The sequence below is a fragment of the Diabrotica undecimpunctata genome, chromosome 3 (genome assembly GCF_040954645.1).
Source record: "Diabrotica undecimpunctata isolate CICGRU chromosome 3, icDiaUnde3, whole genome shotgun sequence".
Classification (NCBI taxonomy): domain Eukaryota; kingdom Metazoa; phylum Arthropoda; class Insecta; order Coleoptera; family Chrysomelidae; genus Diabrotica; species Diabrotica undecimpunctata.
The window spans coordinates 43,091,543-43,107,828 of record NC_092805.1 but is presented as its reverse complement, the minus strand read 5'-3'; the positions used below and the strand labels follow the sequence as shown (position 1 = coordinate 43,107,828).

Genomic DNA, 16,286 nt, shown 5'->3' with positions numbered 1-16,286 from the left:
AGTAATTTTAATATAAATTTTGACTGTTTTAGAGGTAACGTCGTATGTCCAGTTTTAAGAACAAATATCCCAATGCTTGATTTTGGAGAGTTATCTTATGGTACGTATATCTTATAAAAGCAATTTAACATTTGACGAAAAAAAAAATCTAAAATATTCCCCAATTTTACTAACTAAATTTTAATTTTATTCCATTCAGTTAAGTTCACACAGATTAAAAAAAATATTCAAGTCATTGTTAGCTAAGAAACCTTGTCAGAAAACACGAAAAAGGCACATAGAAACAACCTAATTAACTTGCTAGAGTAAATGAATCGATTACCGTACTATTAGACCTGTTTACTGTAGTACATATGAAGAGAGTATTACCCAGGGATTAGCTTGTGTTAACATTTATAACAATCTCCAAAAATATAATACAAAGGACTCAGCCAACATAGTACTCATACATGACTGTACAATGAATGTCTTGTTGAAGTGGTTAAAAGATAAACTCCAAGAACATGAAATTATTACGTTACCCTCAGGCAGCAAGTGAAGCAAACAGTATGACTAGAGAAAACGAATACCAGAAGAGAATATGCAGATACATAAATAACAGGATTCTCTATAATAGTGTAGCATTTTCTTTTTACCCAGTTTTTCATAAAAATGTTAGACTAAACAGAGTTGAGTGCCGCTTTCAAGGAGATTTTTTTACTATCTCACTCTTCAATTCGTTTTTCTCTGTTTCGCAGTTGTGAATAGGGATTGGCACGTGATGTGCTATTCTTTTTACTACGCATTAAAAAAATAAAGCACTAAACAATCCCTATTCGATACTATCAAACATGACAAACTCATAGAACTATTACATCTTACAGGACTTGACACTAAGGACATCCAGATTATAAAAAAATCTATATTGGAATCAAACAGCCCACATGAAAAATGGACATATGGTGAGTGAAAACGTTACCATTTCGAGAGGGGTTAGTCAGGGCTGTATTCTTTCGCTACTGCTTTTCAACATGTACACGGAACAAATATTTCTAGAGGCACTGGAAGAGTACAACGAGGGCATCAAGATTAATGGCGTACCAATAAGTAATTTTTGATATGCAGATGATACTGTTATACTGGCCGATAACATCGAAGATTTACAGATGATGCTAAATAGAGTAAATACAACAGGCAACCAATTTGGACTGAAGATCAATAGAAAGAAAACTAAATTTATGGTGATCAGTAAAAAGAACATTCAACATATCGACCTGAATATTGAAGCCGAACGTATTGAAAGAGTACACCGATTTAAATATCTGAGATATGCAGTAAATGATAAGTGGGACCCAGTCGCAGAGATTAAGATCCGAATTGAAATAGCAAGATCCAAATTCATCAAAATGAGAAAGCTCTTAAGCAACCGCTACCTAAGCGTTAACCTCCGATGGCTCGCCACGAAATGCTACGTACTCTCTACGCTACTTTACGGAGTTGAAGGGTGGACGTTAACAGCAGCAACTATAAAGAAGTTAGCGGCTCTAGAAATGTGGCTGTATCGACGCATACTGAAAATACCTTGGACAGACAGAGTGACCAACACAAAGGTATTAAGACGAATGGGTAAAGAGGTGGAATTGTTAACAACTGTTAAAATGAGGAAAGCGTCATACCTGGGCCATGTGTTCCGTAATGATAAGTATAGTCTGCTACAGCTTATCGTGGAAGGCAAGATTGAAGGTAAAAGAGGTCTGGGCAGAAAGAAGAAATCCTGGTTGAAAAACTTGAAAGAATGGTTTCAAATACCAGAAGCTGCCAACATAATACATGCGGCACAAAAGAGATAAACCTATCGTTTGATGGTCGCCAACCTTCGGTAGAAGACGGCACATAAAGAAGAAGAAACAATCCCCGTAAGGTGGTTCATTGTAAGAGGAACTGGAGATCGGCGTCACTTTTCCTTTGGGCTACCGAGAGGAAGGTCACTTTTTGTTCGGGAGGCAAAATATTCGTAGATCGCGACATTTTTTGACTTTGCCGACAACGGCTGGGAATAGGATCATCACAAATATCTGCTAATCCCAGTTAAATAAGTATGCAGTAAAGTAGTCTGATCTAAAATGATATAGGTAGCAGTTAAACAAAAATCAAAGTTAGAAGTTGTTAAAGTAGTGCCGACTAGTTTCATCTCCAATGGTGATAAAAGTAGAATTTCTCGTAAGATTTTAACTTTATTATAACCTGATGGCGAATGAAGTACTACAATCTTCTCTACATGATGGTTAAATGCTATATATAGTCCATATTATTATACGAAATGGAGACAATCGCCTTGCGAAGAATGTTACCCATACCATGCACAGATAGGATGGGAAACGAGGAAGTCTTAAGAAGGGCAACTATTAACAGAGAATTACTCAACTTAATCAAGGTACGCAAAATTGGTTTCAGAGAGGAGAAAAATAAGCAATCCCCCAATTAATTATCCCAGGAAAAATTGAGGGCAAGAGAGGAGTGCGTCGTAAACAAATATCGTGCCTACGGTATATAAAGAACTGTGCAGTCATAACTAATACTGGCGAGCTTTTGTAAGCCGCAAAAGGCAGACGTTTGGCCTTAAGATAATTCACCAACGCACTATAGGTGCACGCCACTATAAGAAGAAGAAAGTAAATGAAGCAAATATACCTGGTTTTATTTTCAATTTTTTCCGTATATATAATTAGTGCAGTGCAGTGCTTCTTTTTTTATAGGGCATGTTTCTAATTTTCTTTATTGTTTTGAATAACCTTTGTTTTTTATTTACAACCTACAACTTATATGCAGATTATAAGAAACTCGAATTCTCATCATGATATAATAATGACCAAGATAAATTTTAGTGTGTTCTTTTTAAATAGTTTATTTTAGATTATTCCTAATAAAAATATTTTTACTAGTTTAACCAGGTCATTGAGAGACATTCATATTTAACATTAGATAAAGATATAAACAGGTAATAATTTAAAATAGACGTTTGTTTGTTAGATGAAACCGATTGTGTCCACCTAAATTTATGTTTCAGCAAGTAATAAAAACAGCTGGTTGTCAATAAATTTGTATTGTTTAATTTCTCTTATAATCCTCCTTTCTTTTGAGAAATAAAACAAAATACAAGGTAAGTGTGTTTGTTCCTCGTTTTTTGACCATCGATGCATTGTGGTTTTAAAAAAACATTTAGCATATTTGACATTTTTTAGTATCTTTCTTAATTCAATCTTCTCATATGTAAATATCGAGATTTCCTTATCGATCGAAAAAATATAAGGTGGCTCCCTGTATTTTTTTTTCACTAAGTACCAAATTCTGTCAAATTCCATTTCAGTTGTTACGTTTCAATTCCCAATACCTTTTTATCTCAATATCCCCCATGCTAGATTTATAGACTCACATCCCAAAGCTTGCCGTTGTGTCTTTTAAAACATCTGAGTACCAGTTTGCGCAGTGAACATATTTAGACCTGTAATTCTTCATTTCTCTTTTAATTTCTCTCTATCTTTACTATCCCTGCCAGGCCAAGTTTTTTTACGGTTAACGGAAGCTTGGAAACAAACAAAAAATATTAGAAAAAGTAAACATGGTAACAATATCTTACAAATAATTACAACAAATAAATGAAAAATCATTACACAATGTTACTACAAGGAAATAGATCCGAATATGAGACACATGGTATTAAAACAACAATGAATGACGAAGCTGAAATTAGAGAAGATATTTATACACAAAGCATTTTAAAAATCCCAAAACAACAACCGAACAATAAGGGCTTCTTAGAACAGTATGTATGTTTTCCATAAATAGTGTGAGATCTAGTGTATATAGATAAATTTGATAAATTATGTCACTATAAGAAGAAAGTTGATACATTTTAAAAATAATTTTTTTTTATGTTTTTAGAGCAAAATAAATTTACTGACCATTGTTACGTACGTTTGGCAAGTCACGCAATTTACTTCTCACGGACTTCTTTGGATTCGAAATAATACAAAATTAAACTTTAATTACAAAAATATTACTTTCCTAGTAAAATACACAGATGTTTGGTTGGTGGTACAAATTCGACTGGTTTATAAATATAAAATCCTAATAGTAATATTATAATACTTCCTACATTCATAGGAAAAAATCTTATTCTTCTTCTTGTTCTTTTTATATAGACATGACTGTCTGTTTTTCAATGTGCCTCCATTAAGTTCCATCGTTCCATCGTTTTCGTGGTCTTCCTTTCGAAGTGTTTTCATCTCTGCTGTTTCTAACATCCTTTTCGTCCTCTCTGTATCAGGTCATGTTTCTGCCGCTTATGTCATTATTGGTCTGATGACTGTTTTGTAAATTCTACCTTTCGTTTCTTTCCCAATATTTTTATTTCTCCATATTGTTTCATTCAGGCAACCTCGGCTCTGTTTGCTCTATTCATTTGATTTTCCACTTCAGTTCCGAGCTTTCCGTAGCTAGATACTATGATGCTTAGATATTTAAACTCCATCACTTGTACTTTTAACTGAGTTGTAATTTTGCTGTTGTAACCATGAATTTTGTCTTTTTTGTTAAACATATTTATAACCGCCAAAAAATTTAACATGATAAAATATATTAAATTTTCTGGAAGTTATATTAAATAGGAGAAAGTCGTAAACTTGAATTAATTCACACCAGTCCTCCGTCGCGCTGATTAGTTAACCCTAAAGTGTACATATTAAGCGCTGATTATTGACTTGACAACTACTGTTATAATATTGTTGTTTTCTTCTAGGAAATGTACAAACCATGGAAATACAATTGTTTAACGATTCACAAGTTCCAATAGATTATAACATTAGTATATCGAATAGAGCCTGCAATACAGACAATACCTGTGAGTTTGACATTGAGCCACGATCAGGAATTGTGGAAGCCTATGGCGTAAAAACTGTCAAGGTATATCTTGAAGTAATTTCTTTAATATATTATTTTAATAAATGGTAAATACTTTTAAAAACATGTTTGGAATTTTTATTATTTAGATGTATGTCTTAACGTATAATAAATAGCACGATAAATAGTTAAAAAAAATTTTTCTTTCCTTTTTGGATAGACAATTGACCAGACTATTTTGTAATTTGTATTTACAGATCTACAATCAGAGTTCGAGTTAGTAGTAAAATTAAACTAAAAAATGTAACTTTGTCTCTTTAAAATCTTTTTTCTGTCTTTTTTATTTTCCATTTTTAATCGTTTTTTTATTGTTTTTTTACTTACCTTATAAGACTTGTAGGTGTACTCTTCATTCAGGTCCCCCTAACCAACTTAAATTGATTTACAAATAAGGAATCAAGGAAGACAAATAATACTAAATATTAATAAATATTAAAAAAAATATATTTTTTATATATATTTTTTAAATGTATGTGCTAAGTTTGAGTTAATTTGTAAACTCTATTTAGTTTCAATTAATTGTTTATACAACATAATCTTATAATGTCCATTGTAGTAAGCTTCTTTACATATTTAATATCATTGACTGCTACATATCTTTTTGAGATGAACTGCTGATGCTTTGATTAGAAAGCGAAACGTCTTAAATAAATAGATGAAGTAGCCACATTCTTTGTTTTTTTTCTCCACCTTTTGACCGAAAAACCCACCACTCCTCGAGTGATCCTTAATTTATATTGGATTGACGGTCGTACTCCTTTTCTCGATGCTATTATATATATATATATATATATATATATATATATATATATATATATATATGTATATATATATATATATATATATATATGTATATATATATATATATATATATATATATATATATATATATATATATATATATATATACCGAGAAAAGGAGTACGACCGTCAATCCAAAATAAACTAAGGTACACTCGAAGAGTGGTGGGTTTTTCGGTCAAAGTGGAGAAATAAAAGACAAAGAAGGTGGCTACTTCATCTATTTATTGAAGACGTTTCGCTTTCTGCTCAGAAATACCTTACAAAGACATGTAGCAGTCAATGATGTTAAAAATATGAAAAAGCTTACGAAACTGGACATTTAGAGTTAAAGTTGTATAAAACCATTAATTGAAACTAGGTATAGTTTGCAATTTAACAAAATTAGCACAGCAAAAGAACATGTGATAAACATACATGTATATAAAAAAGTTATATAAATTACTCATCGTTACCTTATTTTCCTCAAGTTACTGAGAAACTCGTTAAACTGTACAAACATAACAACGTACCGGTTAAAATTGCAATTAAGAATGCTAAGACTGTCAGGAATTTGTTTTCTAAAACTAAAACACCTCTGTCCCTTCTGGAACAAGTGAACGTAATATATCATATACCTTGTGCTGAGTGTGACTCATGTTACATCGGTCAGACAGGGAGATCACTGAGAGGGCGTCTTACGACACACCGCAGTGATATTAATTTATCTAAGCATACTTGTGCTCTTGCCCAACATGCTATTAACACTAAGCACGAAGTAAACTTTAATGAAGTTAAAATTCTTGGCACTGAACGCAATCTCGTTAAAAGACAGTTTTTAGAAATGTGTGCAATATTAAAACATCCAAATACCCTTAATAAGAGAACCGACATTAGTAATTTGAGCCAAATTTATCATGCATTAATTTTGCAGAATTAGGCTTAATATGTTGTTTACTTAAAATTTGTCCCATAATGGGTTTTTTATCACATTTTCATATAATAAATTTAAATAAAAATAAAATAAAATAAATTATTCTTTCCTTAACTTAGATTTATCAACTTACATTTTATTAACTATTTGTCAATATCAATTTTACATAATTAAAGTAATTGTTCTTTTTGATTAACTTGTTTGATAAAATTTTAAACTGAAATTGATTCATAGAATCTTTTTCATTACAGTCCCAAATGTTTTGAACCTCGGACTGTGGAAGTTGAATTAATCTTCACCTGTTGGCTGGCTAACCAGTGACGTCATTAATATTATAATATATGATATTTTGGATTGACCTCGCATGCTTTGTTCTTTGTTGACAAATCAATCACTGTAGGGTAAATGGTGATCTTAACCACCTTTTCCTTTCATTGTTTGGCTTTTTAACGACAAGTTGTCAACAAAATTTTATCACATTCTTTGATTATACCGCCCTATTATATAGAAGTTGGTAGTTTGCCTTGCTGTTTTTGTCATTTTGACCTCAAGGCCATATCTATTCACGTTGTGTGCGTGGGTGTTAAACCTGTAAATTCATTTACCTGCGAGATTCAGTAAGCTTAAGACTGGTAACTTAATTTTATCTTTATTACTATATTAATCTTAAATAACTTAATAATGTTACCTTAAGTTAAAATTAAAATCTAATTGATTAAATAAATTGTTGGAAGTGCATTCTCATGATCTTTCTAGTTCTTTACACTTTAAAATAAACCTTAATGTTTTTTACTTAAGTTTTTATATAACTTTTTTATATACATGTATGTTTCATGTAGTTTCAATTAATGGTTTTATACAACTTTAACTCTAAATGTCCAGTTTCGTAAGCTTTTTCATATTTTTAACATCATTGACTGCTACATGTCTTTGTAAGGTAACCCATTTTTTTTTGTAACTTCTCTATGGATGTTTGGTTTCATATTGTTCTTTTTAGATGAACTGATGATGCTTTCTGAGCAAAAAGCGAAACGTCTTCAATAAATAGATGAAGTAGCCACCTTCTTTGTCTTTTATTTCTCCACTTTGACCGAAAAACCCACCACTCCTCGAGTGTACCTTAGTTTATATATATATATATATATATATATATATATATATATATATATATATATATATATACTATATATATATATATATATATATATATATATATATATATATATTTAATTCACGATGGAAGTTGAATCTGAAACGTCTTTGCCATTCCTTGATGTTCTTATTCAGAAACACACACCTTACAGTTTTTCCTATTCCTTATACCGGAAATCCATCCATACAAACCGTTATCTCAATGCCTAGTCACAATATCACCCCGCCCAATTCAATTCAGTTATCAACACTTTTATTTCCCTTTTCATAGGACTTAGCGACGACAACCACAGATCACCCGAAATCATTTCAATAAAGCAAAAACTCTTACAAAACGGATACTACACAACCCGAATCAACAGGAGCATTCAAAACAACTAAACCCCATTCCATCCAAAAAAGAAACCTTGCCACTAGATCAACCCAAAATCTTCCTACCTTGTATCAAAGGTGTCACTGACAAGATCAGGAGAACTCCTAACCCTCTAAACATCAAAACCCTCTTCACTAATTACTCCAAGTTGTCTAATCTCGTCAGATCCGTAAAATACCAAATCCAATGAAGACCATAGTGTCTACGAGATACATTGTTCCAGTTGCCCACGTACATACATAGGACAGACAAACCGACTATTCCAAAACCGTATTTACAAACATTCTATAGGCAGGTCACACAATAGATTTCGAAAAAGCAAAAACCATCGCTCCTATCCGCTCCTTAAAATCGAGAACAAGTCATTAATATTTAAAATATTGTTTAGGTTCATTAAAATTTTTGACAAAGGATAATTAATTGAAAAAATATAATTGTATCAAATGTTTTTTTTTCTGGTATTATGACTTTGATTACGATCAATTTGCCAGACTTTGTTGGATTTGTGAAGTGATATCACTATGTTATAAAATGTAATACCTTATACAAAACTCGTCTCCAAGTTTATACATAATCTAAAAAAAAACAATAACATATAGGGCGTTTTATTAAAAATAATAAAGTTGATAACGACTTCCAATAAAACTGAAAGTGATAGCGAGCTGTAAATATCTTCTGCATGTAGATCAACTACAGTTACGTGGAAGTGCAAATTTTCAGATTTCAAGTTTAATTATTTTATGAGATACGTCTAATGTACAGTTTTTGTAAATAATCTGTCTATTTAATAAAGACTTATTTTTTTAGATAAAGCTAACTGCTAATTTACTAGATGAAATTGGGGAACGAATGATTGTAATGATGTACGGGTCCGAAATGTATCAGCTGGCAGTACCAATGAAGTACAAATGTGGAGTACCAGAAGTAACAACCGATCCAAGTGAGATTCTCATAAATTTCTGCTTTATAAATTATGACTATACCAGAGTAATCAAATTTATAAATGATACTAACCTGTGTGGACATCTGTTCTATACACCTTTGTCGGTAAGATTATCACATAGCTAACTAAATACCTTTCTTTTTCTAACATAGTGAATAATTTTTTTGATAGTTTATATTACTCATGCGTATTTTTTACATATTTGAATGTGGATATTTTTAACCAGCACATCGTTATCACATAATTATGTTTTTAACAATCGTCATATGTATATATGTAAATGGAAATGAAATACGTTGTAGGAGAGAGATCCCTTAAATAATAATAAAAACATTTAAAACACTTTTTAGACAAGCAAAGAAGATATGTTTTAAAGTATATAAAGATAACGTCCTACCTAAATCCTGCAGGCCGATTGGTCTTACATAATTTCTGTTGAAGACAATAGAAAAAAATTCTGATAGACATATTAAGGAGGGGCCATTATGGCAGCATGCACATCAAGAAGGAAAATCAATAGAAACAGCACTAGACGAAATATTTACGGAAATCAGTCATTCCATTAATGATGAAGAGATTGCATTAACCGCCTTTCTAGATATAGAAGACGCATTTAATAATGTAATACCAAATTTTCTTTAGGGATATCTGCTACCGTATGCAAATTAATCAAAGCAATGCTGAAAAATAGGTTGATTCTAACAGACCTACAAGGAGATGAGATTTTAGCCAAAACAGCAAGGGAGTGTGATCACTCCTATTGGATGACTTGATCTCGCTTCTTGACGCGCAGGGGTAGAAGTGCTGGCCTATGCGAATGATCTAGTAAGTATGGTAAGAGAAAAATATGGTAATGTTCTATTCAGCATATAATGAAGAATCCGTAGAGGAATATAAAAGTATCATGAGTGAATATGGATTTATATCATATATAAACGAATATACACGTCCAGTAAGTAGAACTTGTCTGGATCATTTATTTGTCAAATGTTCTTCAAATTTGTGGTCCTTCTGCAAGATATGCTTAATAACATAAAATAGGGATCAGCTGAGATCAACAGTGATGGAGAAATGTTAAATCACTTATGTTTTGCGGTCGATGTAGTATTGATTTTAGATATATCTAAGAAGCACATATATGTTGGGCGAGTTGGAAAAATCTTATAAGAAGTAGGTTTGAAAATAAATATTTAAAAAACCCAGTTCATGACGAATATAACCACTAACGCTCCTCTACAAATATATTTACTCATTAATATCACTCATTGCATCTGTATCTGTAGAGTAGGGAGGGCGAGTTAAGTTTCACAGAACTTAGGCCAATTGACCCATTGTGCATCCTCCTAGGGAGCTATCACCCTTAGCACATTGTCCATTCTGCCATTTCTAGGAAGGTGGACAAGTCACCAGGAGACATCTCTCTTATGTGGGCAGGTGTGGGCCAGGACTCGCCGAACGCGTACTCTCGTATTAACGATAACTCCGAACATTCACATAGGACATGCTCTACAGTTTCGTCTTCTCGTTCACACTTCCTACATAGAGGTGTGTTTGCTAGCCCCAGTATGTGGAGGTGTTTGCTTAGTTTACAATGACCAGTTAAAAAACCAACTGTCAAACGTAGGTTTTTCCTGGTCATTCCCAAGTACTACTTTGATGCTGACTCTTCAAGTTTACTTAGTGTTACCCTGGCAAGTTTACATCCTTGCCCTTCTTGCCATCTTTTTATGGTTTGCGTATGGGAGTGACATATGACAATTTTCGCGATTGTTATAGTTGACCAACCAAAAAGATCACCAGGTCCTAAGAGTCTTAGGCCTGCCGCCTTCCTAGATAATTGGTCAGCAATGCGGTTGCCTTTATTCCTATAGTGTCCTTTAACCCACCTCAGCATGATGGTATTACCATCCGAAGCTTGAGTTAGTGACTTGTGACGCTCCATTACTAAGCCTGATGTGACACGTGGTCTATTCAAGGTTAGTAGCGCTTGTCTGCTATCTATGCAGATCATTATAGTGTTCCCTGCTATACCTTTTTGGGTTATCTCTTTTGCGGCTATGGAGATACCAGTCAGTTCTGTCTGAACTACGCTGGCATTTTTATCCATACCCCACTTTATTCTTAGGTTCGGTGATCTGGAGTATATCCCGTATCCTGAGCCTTCTTTCATTTTGGAGCCATTAAAGACAAACTTTGGTTCAATTGAGTCGCAGCCTGCCTGTAGTAGTGGTAGCGCATCCAGCTCTCCCCGTCAAAAACGAGTTCTCAATTGTCCCATTCCTACATCAACGTTTGCACCAGCTGAGCGCAGTCGCATCATTGTCACTAGCGCCACCTCTTTGACATATATATCTAGAGGCGTGATGCCAATGATCAACTCCATTGCAGCAGTTGGTGTTGTTTTCATGGCACCTTTTATATTTATGCAAGCAATCCGCTGAATATGGTTTAGTTTGTTAATCGCTGTTGCCTGTAGCACTTTTGGTACCCAAGCAATATCTCTTTAAGTTAGCATTGGCCTAATGACAGGTCGAATGGTCGACTTTTCGTCGACACTGCTCATAGGCAATTTATGCTCTTTTAGCTCTACCATCTAAGTTTGAGTGAGTTTCATGTTAACTTCCTGTCAAGGGTAATACCAAGGTACTTCACCTCGTCAGAAAAATTTAGACTGTAGTTTAGAATCCTTGGGGTATTAAGTCCGTGATTCTTCTTTTCCTGGTAAAGAGGACCATCTCTGTTTTCTTAGGATAAGATCACTCATGCATTTATCAAGAATATAAGGATTTAAAGAAGAATAGGTCTTACCTAGATAGCATTTGGAAAATTAAAGTACACATTGGAGTATGATATTCTCATACGTTTGAAAAAGAAAGTTTTCAATTAAAGTGTACTTCCCTGTCCTAATGTATGATGCTGAAATACGTACTATGACAAAAAAGAATTGATTAATGCTGGTAATTTAATCTCTCATATTCTCATATCAAGATATCAGGAACAGGACAAGGGATGGGAAACCCTGTTGTGGCTATTTTGCTTCTGACATGGTATTGGGTCGGACATCTTGGTAGAATGACAGAAGTAGAGAAGTAAGGCAGGTCACCCAGTAGATGGAGAGACGAGATAAAGAGAATGAGTGGAAACTGGATAAAAAGGACACAGGATATAGAGGAGTGGCAAAAACTATTATATATTTATATTTATATATATATATATATATATATATATATATATATATATATATATATGTATGTATATATATAAAATATTTACAGATTTCATTTATGTTTTTAGTGAACAGTTATTTGAGTTTACTCAATTGTAAATATTGTTTCTAGGAACCGCGAGGCATGAAAGTTTCACTTGACAAAACTGATTTTATGATATGTCCAGGCGATATAGTAGAACTAACCTTAACAATTTGTACATACGTTCCTGGTTTACATGAATATCCTTTGATGTAAGTAACATTTAAAATTAGTTTTTAAATTCCCATAAACATAAATCCCAGTTTCTTTTAACATTACTGCTAAGAAAAGATTTGCTATATTTTTGGGTTAAAGAAAGATGCAATATTTATTTTGCTTTTGTATTTGGTCTAATAGAATTTCTTGCAATTCTTCTGTCTTTTGCTATTAAACCAACATAATTGGCAAATCTCAGGTGGTTCAGTTTTTCGTCGTCTATCTTCACTCCTTTATTTTTTCATCCTAAACTTCAAAACATTTCTTCTAAGGCTAAAGTAACAAGTTTTGGTGAAATAGAATCTCCTTGTCTAATTCCCCTCTGTATTGATATATAGTGTTATAAGTTTTTCCAGATCCTGCCCGTTCCTGAGGCTGATAACTATCCCGTCTGTTTGTTAGTCGCAATGTTTTATCTTCACAAACGTCTTATACTAAAGAAATAGGAAAGATATCTGGAGATTCACACATGTAATATGTTAATGATAAATTCTTTCGTTAGTAGAAGCTGGTTAGTTAATGCTGTATGCTTAGTTCTGAATCAGTTAATGATCACCTGTTATCTTCTGCTTTCCGGTCTTTGTAGTTTGATATCTAATCTTACTTTTAATAACTTATCGATTGGCTTGAATTCTTATCGATTGGCATGCATTGCCAACATTATTTGTATTAACACCACACCTTTTCCAGAAGGTAAAGTAAAGTAAAGTTCGTGTAACCTTCTGGCTAAAGTCTAGTGTTAGGGTTTTCAGGTCGCGCAAGCGCCCCTAACATGACTTAACGACTACTTTCGTAGTTGGGACCGACGGCTTTACTTGCCCTCCGAAGCACGGTGGCAGCTCAGTTAAATTAGAAATTGAAAATTTTGTCGCTGCCGGGGTTCGAACCCGGGGCCTCCAGCTTATTAAGCTAGTAACATAGCCACTGAGCTACGGCTGCCACAGAAGGTAAAACAATTTTTTTTTTACATTTTTCGGACACATTTTGCATTAACTTTTCCGTTGTCCATGAGAAGGTAAAGTGTAAGTTTTATTTGTTGCAGATATATCTTCTTTATAGTGTGAAATACTGAGAGACTCTGTAACAAAATAAAATTTAAGCCATTATTGTCCTTACAAATATTATTGCATATTTAGTGTTTCTTAAGACACATGCCGTTGGATTTTTCGCTTTTCGATGCATCAGTAAAAACCAGGTTGGAGTGAGAGAGATCTAGAAGTCTTAGAATCAGTTGTTAAGGGAATGGTGGGAATGTTGGTCCAGGAAGATATAGTCAAACATATAATAGTATAATTTATCAACTGCTTAAGGCCAAACTATATCTCATTAAGCGTTCATTGCAAGGTAGATATTTTAATTTTTTATCGTAATGAGTAAATATATATGTTGTACCCATCGAACGACCCATCAGAAATGGTAGGTGTCAATGATTAACAATATAACTACATCTGAAAGTTGAAAGCCAATGCATGTCAATAAATCTCATAACTTTCTTTGAGATCCAAATATTAGGCCTTATCTAGCCCAGTTTCTCAGGTGTGAAAACGTCTTATCTTAAAAGTAAATCTGAAAAATGAGTTTGGCTGGAGCAAATAAACTAAGATATAAACTAATCATATTTATTGTACATTAAAGATATAAAAAAAATTAAATATTAAAGTAAAATCAAAGAAAATCTTGCCTAAAGCTTTACAAGAATTTTAAAATAATACTTATAGCTTTATGTGGTTGACAGGACAACTTGCTGATGGCTTCTGATGTTGGTTGGTTAGACTGTAGCTGAATGAGTAGCTTTCAGGTTGGTGTAGATGCCGGGATCTAGCCTGTTGTAATTCTAAGCAGCTACTGAGTTCTGTATATTTGCTATGCTGCTGCAGTTGTTATTTTTATGTGTGATGCACCATAAGGCTTTAGGAAGTTCCACCCAACAAGGGGAACTAGAAAGATTTATTTCAGGACAAAAAAAGGATTGCAATATTTTTTGGTCTGAAATAAATTTTTTCTGTTCCCCTTGTTGGGTGGAACTTTCTAAATCCTCATAACCTCATAATCCTGATAACTGCAGCAGCATAGAAGATATGCAGAACTCAACAGCTGCTTAGAACTACGACGGGCTCGATCCTGACATCTCCACCAACGTGAAAGCTACTCATTCAGCTACAATCCATCTAGTCAACATCAGAAGCCAATATGATATGTATGTACAATAAATATGATTAGTTAATATCTAGGTTTATTTGTCTCAATCAAACTCATTTTTCAGATTTACTTCTGAGAAAAGACGTTCTGACACCTGATAGACTTAGCTAGACGAGGCCTAACAGTTGGCTCCTAAAGAAAATTGTGAGTTTTATTTTTATATATTGGCTCCCAACTTTAAGAGCTAGTTACATTGTTATTCTTCGGCACCCACCATTTCTGATGGGTCGTACGAAGGTTATACATTTTTTGGAGGTTATATAAAAAAAAGTCAAATTGAAATTAGAAAAAGACAGATATAAAAAAAATTGATCAAATAGAAATATGAAATGAACTCACCCCAGGAAAAGATTTTAAAAGTATAAATGGATTTTGAACTAAAATATGTCTTTTTATAGATCAACGGTATTTATAAAAACAATTTCCCTTTCTACAGACTTGAAGTGAAATGACAGAACAGAGTTGCCAACTGACAGATATACTTTGTCAACTGTAGAAATTTTATGTGTTTAATCGAATAGATAATAATGGAGTCTGAATATAGGGAATTAGAATATTAAGTAAATATTAAAATTGGAATTTAGATTATGACAGAATATTTAGCAACAACTATTTTTAAAATAAAAACAGTAAAATAGGAAAGTTAATAAATTATTACAATTGAAAGAAATTTAAATAAAATAATTATTTAAAGAAAAATACCGAACATGTGACGTGTATAACGTAACAATGTTTTGAAAATTAGTGAATAATTAATGTAAGTGAGATTACAAGATATCCTGGCAGCCTAATTCAAGGAACTATACTGCATTTGTACTATGAGTTGTTCGTCTTGTACAAACTGAAGATTCATTACAAGACTACTATGTGTATAAGCCTGATGGAAGGTGTAATAAATAAAACAAATACTATATTGAGTAATTGTATAAGCAACAAGTATATTAACTTCATATGCCAGTAACCTAATCTAACAACCTTGTCTAATCTAATAATCTGTCCCTGTCACCTCCTGTCATGCCATCTTGTTACCGACATGAATAATATAATTGTCACTTAACTGGGTATCATACATGCTTTTTTCTTTTTCCTTATAAGTTCAGCTTACAAGGTTTTTTAATTTGTCTCCCTGACCTTCTACAGCAAATATTATTATGATTTGATGTTTCAAGTATATGATTATTATCAGAGATTAAAACTTTTGTTGTTTGATGTTGCTGATGTGTTTCAATACCTTGACTGTCTGGTAATTCATGAAATACACTAACATCGCCACCCAAATGATGATCATCACCACAGTCTACAATATGTTTATTTACTGATGATCTTATATGAGATCTGTTTCTTCTGATAATGTTTCCACTGTCATCTTTCAGGATGTATGATCTAGGCGATTCATGTTGATTCAAGATTTTTGCAGACTTTCAGGTGTTATTACAGTGATCAAGGACTGTTACATCCATGTCCCTGTTCAATGGCTTCAATATTGTTGCATTTTTATTAAAA

The 16,286-nt window shown here is 33.0% G+C and overlaps 2 protein-coding genes across 3 annotated transcripts in view; one reads left to right on the top strand and one right to left on the bottom strand.

Annotated features, from left to right (window-relative positions):
- LOC140436737 (uncharacterized) overlaps positions 1 to 9,251 on the bottom strand; it is a 167,799-nt gene extending 158,548 nt beyond the window's left edge. Inside the window, exon 1 of the mRNA XM_072525801.1 lies at positions 9,192 to 9,251. Coding sequence (XP_072381902.1) covers positions 9,192 to 9,203 — 12 coding nt within the window. The 5' untranslated portion in view covers positions 9,204 to 9,251. The remainder of the gene's footprint in view (positions 1 to 9,191) is intronic.
- LOC140436736 (hydrocephalus-inducing protein homolog) overlaps positions 1 to 16,286 on the top strand; it is a 371,509-nt gene that overhangs the window by 54,219 nt on the left and 301,004 nt on the right. For both annotated transcript variants that reach the window (XM_072525797.1, XM_072525796.1), the window contains exons 9-12: positions 33 to 100; positions 4,778 to 4,941; positions 8,985 to 9,224; positions 12,459 to 12,580. In XM_072525797.1, the coding sequence (XP_072381898.1) occupies positions 33 to 100; positions 4,778 to 4,941; positions 8,985 to 9,224; positions 12,459 to 12,580 (594 nt within the window). The remainder of the gene's footprint in view (positions 1 to 32; positions 101 to 4,777; positions 4,942 to 8,984; positions 9,225 to 12,458; positions 12,581 to 16,286) is intronic.